Source organism: Lycium ferocissimum, chromosome 5 (assembly GCF_029784015.1).
Source record: "Lycium ferocissimum isolate CSIRO_LF1 chromosome 5, AGI_CSIRO_Lferr_CH_V1, whole genome shotgun sequence".
Classification (NCBI taxonomy): domain Eukaryota; kingdom Viridiplantae; phylum Streptophyta; class Magnoliopsida; order Solanales; family Solanaceae; genus Lycium; species Lycium ferocissimum.
In genome coordinates this window covers 1,519,550-1,524,135 of record NC_081346.1, presented here as the reverse complement: position 1 = coordinate 1,524,135, position 4,586 = coordinate 1,519,550, and the positions used below count along the sequence as shown (strand labels likewise).

Sequence of the window (4,586 nt, the reverse complement as noted above, 5' to 3'; positions counted from 1 at the left end):
AAGACTAAACACAACAACACTACACATTTATAGATTATGAACTATCACACATATAATAAATTCTACTATAAATGTAAGTGCAAAAAAATATTTAAAGGACAAAAATGCTTCTAACATGAATTTAATTTTACTCCTCCGAGTGCTTCAGAATGCACTATTTTTGTATAAAGATGTCACTGTCCATAACAGCTAAGTAACAACAAAAGAGACTATCTAGGCTAGGGTTTTCTCAATTCCCAGTTCTAGCTATCTCTTTATTCTGAGCAAAAAAAAGCATACACAAAAAATAAAATAAAATAAAATAAAATATAGTTGTAACAATTACAGCCATTAACGACCAGAAAGTGGGGAAGAAAGAACCTGCATTATGCTTAAATTAAGTTTGCCATGTTTTGTGATTTTGGGATTGATTTTCGTTGGAAGTATTAACTAGACCAGCAATGTTGAAAATGTCGGTATGAGAAAGAGGTCTTAAACCCAAAAAATCCTTAGTCATATCATCGTTACCGCCAAATGGATCATCAAAATTCGATCCTTCGAATCCAGTTGAAGAGAAGGAATTCATCATATCCTGAAGAGACGAAGGATGAGATGCACTCGTTAATGGAGCAGGAGCAGTAGCATTAGCAACAGCTTTATTCCCATATGAAGCCAAGCTATTGACAAAACCTTCACGTGATGACAAATTAAGTCCAAAATCAGTTGCGCTAACAGCATTAGCAACAGACACGTGAACTTGGTGGGGTCCAACAGAAACTGTATTCGTTTTGTTACTCATGCTTGCACCCATCTGAGCTGCCTTCTGCAACAACGCGGTTGCAGAAATATGTGGAGAGGCTCCGGATAGACTAGGGTTAGGGTTGAACTCTTGTTGGTGGTGGTGGCTCGGCGTGTAGTCCTGATCACCAAACCTAGAGGATTGGAAGATCGATGAGGTTAGGTCAATAGGTTGCACCGGTGCAGGACCAGGACCACCAACCAATAGCCATGGTGGAATCTCGGGCCTCAAATTGAAACCGGTTTGCTGCTCTTTCTTCATAGAAAATGTAACTGGAATTTCATTGCTAGTTGTAAATGGTTGAAACTGAAAATTCATGTGAGATGTGGAAGAACCAGCTTGAGATGGTAGAATTGGATTTCCAGTTATTGCTCTTGCACTCTCTTCTGCTAAAGCATCGCAAAATGCTCTGTGAGTTATGAAACTATCCCTTCTGAAACAAGCAAAACAAATATTCTGTCAAATATTAACATACACAAAGCAAAAGATTACAACTAAATGTCAAATCCACCTTCTAGGAAGGGTATATGCTCCAACAAACCAGAAAACTAATTGCATTTTAATTTTGACATAAATTAAAGAGAATGAAGAGGAGAGAGAGGAATAAAGACAAAATCTCCATTGTAAAGCTATGTGAACACTAGTATCTGACTAGACTCTAGATTGACTAGTTTTTTCTTATATTTTTTTTAAAAAATTCTGTATGATACATTTTTCATTGTTAGTTACCTTGAAAAAAGAGTTCCACAGTCACATCTATACTCTTTGGTACCACAAGTTTTTGAATGAGCTTTCCAGTCTGATTGAACTGCATAACGCTTTGAACATTTTTCACATTTCCACTTTTTCTCACCATGTTTTCTGCAAAAATGCTTCTTAATTCCAGTAAGATCACCAAGAGCTCTTGCTGGATCATGATGAACACAACTAGCTTCTGGACAAACATAAACTTTTTTTCTTATTTCTTTGCTTGTTCTCTGCTTTAGCTTCCATGGCAAGTTATGTCCTCTTCTGTGAAGCTGCAAATTCTGATCTCTTTGAAATCCTTTGTTGCAGATTTCACAAACAAATCTATTGGTTGCCATTAGTGTCTTTGGTGACAAAGCTATCACTTCAGCATCAGGATCTGTTACCAAAAAGGGAAAAAATGTTGAAGGGATTTTATAAGTAAAGAACTGTTTTTACTCGAGCCGAGGGTCTATGTACACTCTACCCTCTTCAGAGCCCACTTTGTGGGATTACACAGCGGGTATGTTGTTGTTGGAGTTTGTAAGCAAATAAAAAAAAAGATGAGCATATATAAGAAAAATTCAGACATATTGAATCTAGACCTGGATTGCCTGGTTGATTTCTCTTCTTCTTGATTTGTTGTTGAGGCTGAGCTTGTTGAGTTGGAGGAGCAAAGTTATACTGAGGAGGATAATTATCATTTCTGTTTGAAGAAGAAACACTTGCTTCACCAGATGCAGAAGTTAAATTGGACATGTTTTCCTCCACAACAACAGGTACTTGAGTTTGTTGATTCATTAAACTTTTCATCATCTTATTCTTGCTCTTCTTCTTCAAGCTAATCTAGCAAGCTGATTTTGAGATTTTTAATTTCATAAGTACTGAAGACTTTTCAAACACACACTCATATACTAAAACCAGTAAGAGAAAGATATAAATATGTTTGAGATCTAAAGACAAAAACAAACCTAGAAAAAGCTAAAGTAGGTGATGTAAATGTACAAAATTTATAGAGAAAGAACACAAAATTGGTTACTTTGAGTTGTTTGAACCTGAGAAAAAAATAAAAAACCTTCAACTACCTTTAGTCTTTGTGGTTTCTTCTTCCTTTGGCATCAACCCAACAAACAAATCTTGTTTTTTCCAAACCCCAAACAAAGAAAAAGGAAACAAAGAGAAAGAAGTAAGCAAGGACTCAGTTATAGAGAAAGAGAGAGAGAGAACACTATTTCTCATTCAATAAGCTTGCTAAAATCAAGAAAATCCAAATAATAACCATGCATATAAGAACAAATGAAACTGGACCAAATTTCTTACAACTGTGAAGAAAGAGAAAGATAGAGAGAGAGAGAGAGATGTGGATGAGAAGAGAAAATCCTCTCCACAAGCAAGAAAAAAAGAGAGAAAGGAGACCACCCTACGGCTAACTCTGACGTGCACTTTCTGTCTTTTCTTTTGTTCTTTTCTCAATATCATCTTTCTTTATTGTGTTACTAATAATTCTGCCTTTTAACGAAGTCTCAAAAGAAAAAAAAATCATTTTCTGTTAAAAAAACACTTTCCCTCCTCTCATAAAGTTAACTTGAAAAAAAAAGGCATGTAGAAAGATTGGAGATTTGAAATAAGAGAGAAAGTGAAGGAACATAGAAATGGAAATGTTGATTTTAACATCATTGGTACACACGAGTAGACCCCTTTCAATACAACTTTCTAAGTGTTATTTACAGTGATATGATTGAGTCACTGATTAACTCTTAATTTTACTAATACAGACACCATGTTGCCTAAAAGTTTACTAGTTTTTCTTACTTCACTTCTTTATAAGTAGGTTGCCCTTTCTCTACCTTTCATTTCATTAATCATTCAACCTTAATTTTGTTTTTGGAAGACAAGCTTTGCAGAAATTTCTGACATCCTGCAGGCCATTCTAATTTTTTATAAAAAAAAAAAGAGTGGAAACAGTGAGTCGTGCCTAACTTTATCCTCCTTACTCTTCCTCTTCCCTCAACCTATTTATTCCTAAAAATCCATAAGGTGAGCTATGAGATTGAGTAGGCCTTCGATGACCGAACAACATTCAATCTTTCTTCATAACTTGTATGCTTAGGAGTGGTTTGGTTCAAGGTATTAGGTAGGCAGGTTATTCCGACATAAATTTTACAATTGAATTTATGCCGTGCCGTGTTTGATTGGAGGTATTAGCTAATATTGCTATTATTTATATCAAAAATCTTGAAATAACTTATCCCGTTTAGAAGGTATGATAAGTTACTCAAGTCTTAGTCTTGATTATAATCTTAGAAGGAAAAAGGTGCAAATATATCCTTCAACTTTGCGATTTAGAGCAAATATACCTCATTTAAAAAATTGATGTATATATACCATTGCTGTTACAAAATGGTGCAAATATACCCCTCCCTTACACAAATAGTGCAAATATATCCTTTTCGCTTACGGAATTTTTTTTAAAAAAAAAAAATCATTTAGCTTATTGCTTAATTTTAAAAAAAAAAAAAGTCATGTGGCTTTAAAAAAAAGTCTACTCATTTTTTTGGGAGTAGACATATTTTTCTAACGCCACATGGTAAAAAAAATTCTGGTGGGTCGGGTCTGGTTGGTTTAAAAAAATATTTCCGTGGCTTTAAAAAAATAAGTCTACCCATTTTTTTAAACGAACTAGACCCAACCCACCAAAAAAAAAAATGTCATGTGGCTTTAGAAAAATATGTCTACTCAAAAAAAATGAGTAGACTTTTTTTAAAGCCAACTGATATTTCTTTTTAATTAAAAAAATAAACTAAATGATTTTAAGAAAAAATTCCGTCAGCAAAAAGGGTATATTTACACCATTTTGTAACGGCAGGGGTATATTTACACCACTTTTATAACAGAGAAATATCTACTCTAAATCGCAAAGTTGAGAGGCATATTTGCACCCTGTCCCCTCTTAGAATTATAATCTTTAGACATCCCAATTTTGAACCAAGCGACTCCTTAAAAGTATCCTCTACAGTAAGGACGAGTTAGAGATTATATATAAAGTAAAGAATTATAATCTGTAAATGTTAAAATTGCTTGA

General features: G+C 34.2%; 1 protein-coding gene across 1 annotated transcript; it reads right to left on the bottom strand.

The window, feature by feature from the left end:
- Window positions 1–107: 107 nt before the first annotated feature.
- Window positions 108–2,960, bottom strand: LOC132055338 (protein indeterminate-domain 11-like). The gene is made up of 4 exons (XM_059447108.1): window positions 2,590–2,960; window positions 2,110–2,358; window positions 1,508–1,904; window positions 108–1,211 (listed from the first exon to the last, which is right to left on the bottom strand). Exons 2-4 carry the CDS (start codon window positions 2,318–2,320, stop codon window positions 377–379), a joined length of 1,443 nt encoding a protein of 480 aa, XP_059303091.1. The 5' UTR covers window positions 2,321–2,358; window positions 2,590–2,960; the 3' UTR covers window positions 108–376.
- Between the last annotated feature and the right edge of the window lie 1,626 nt (window positions 2,961–4,586).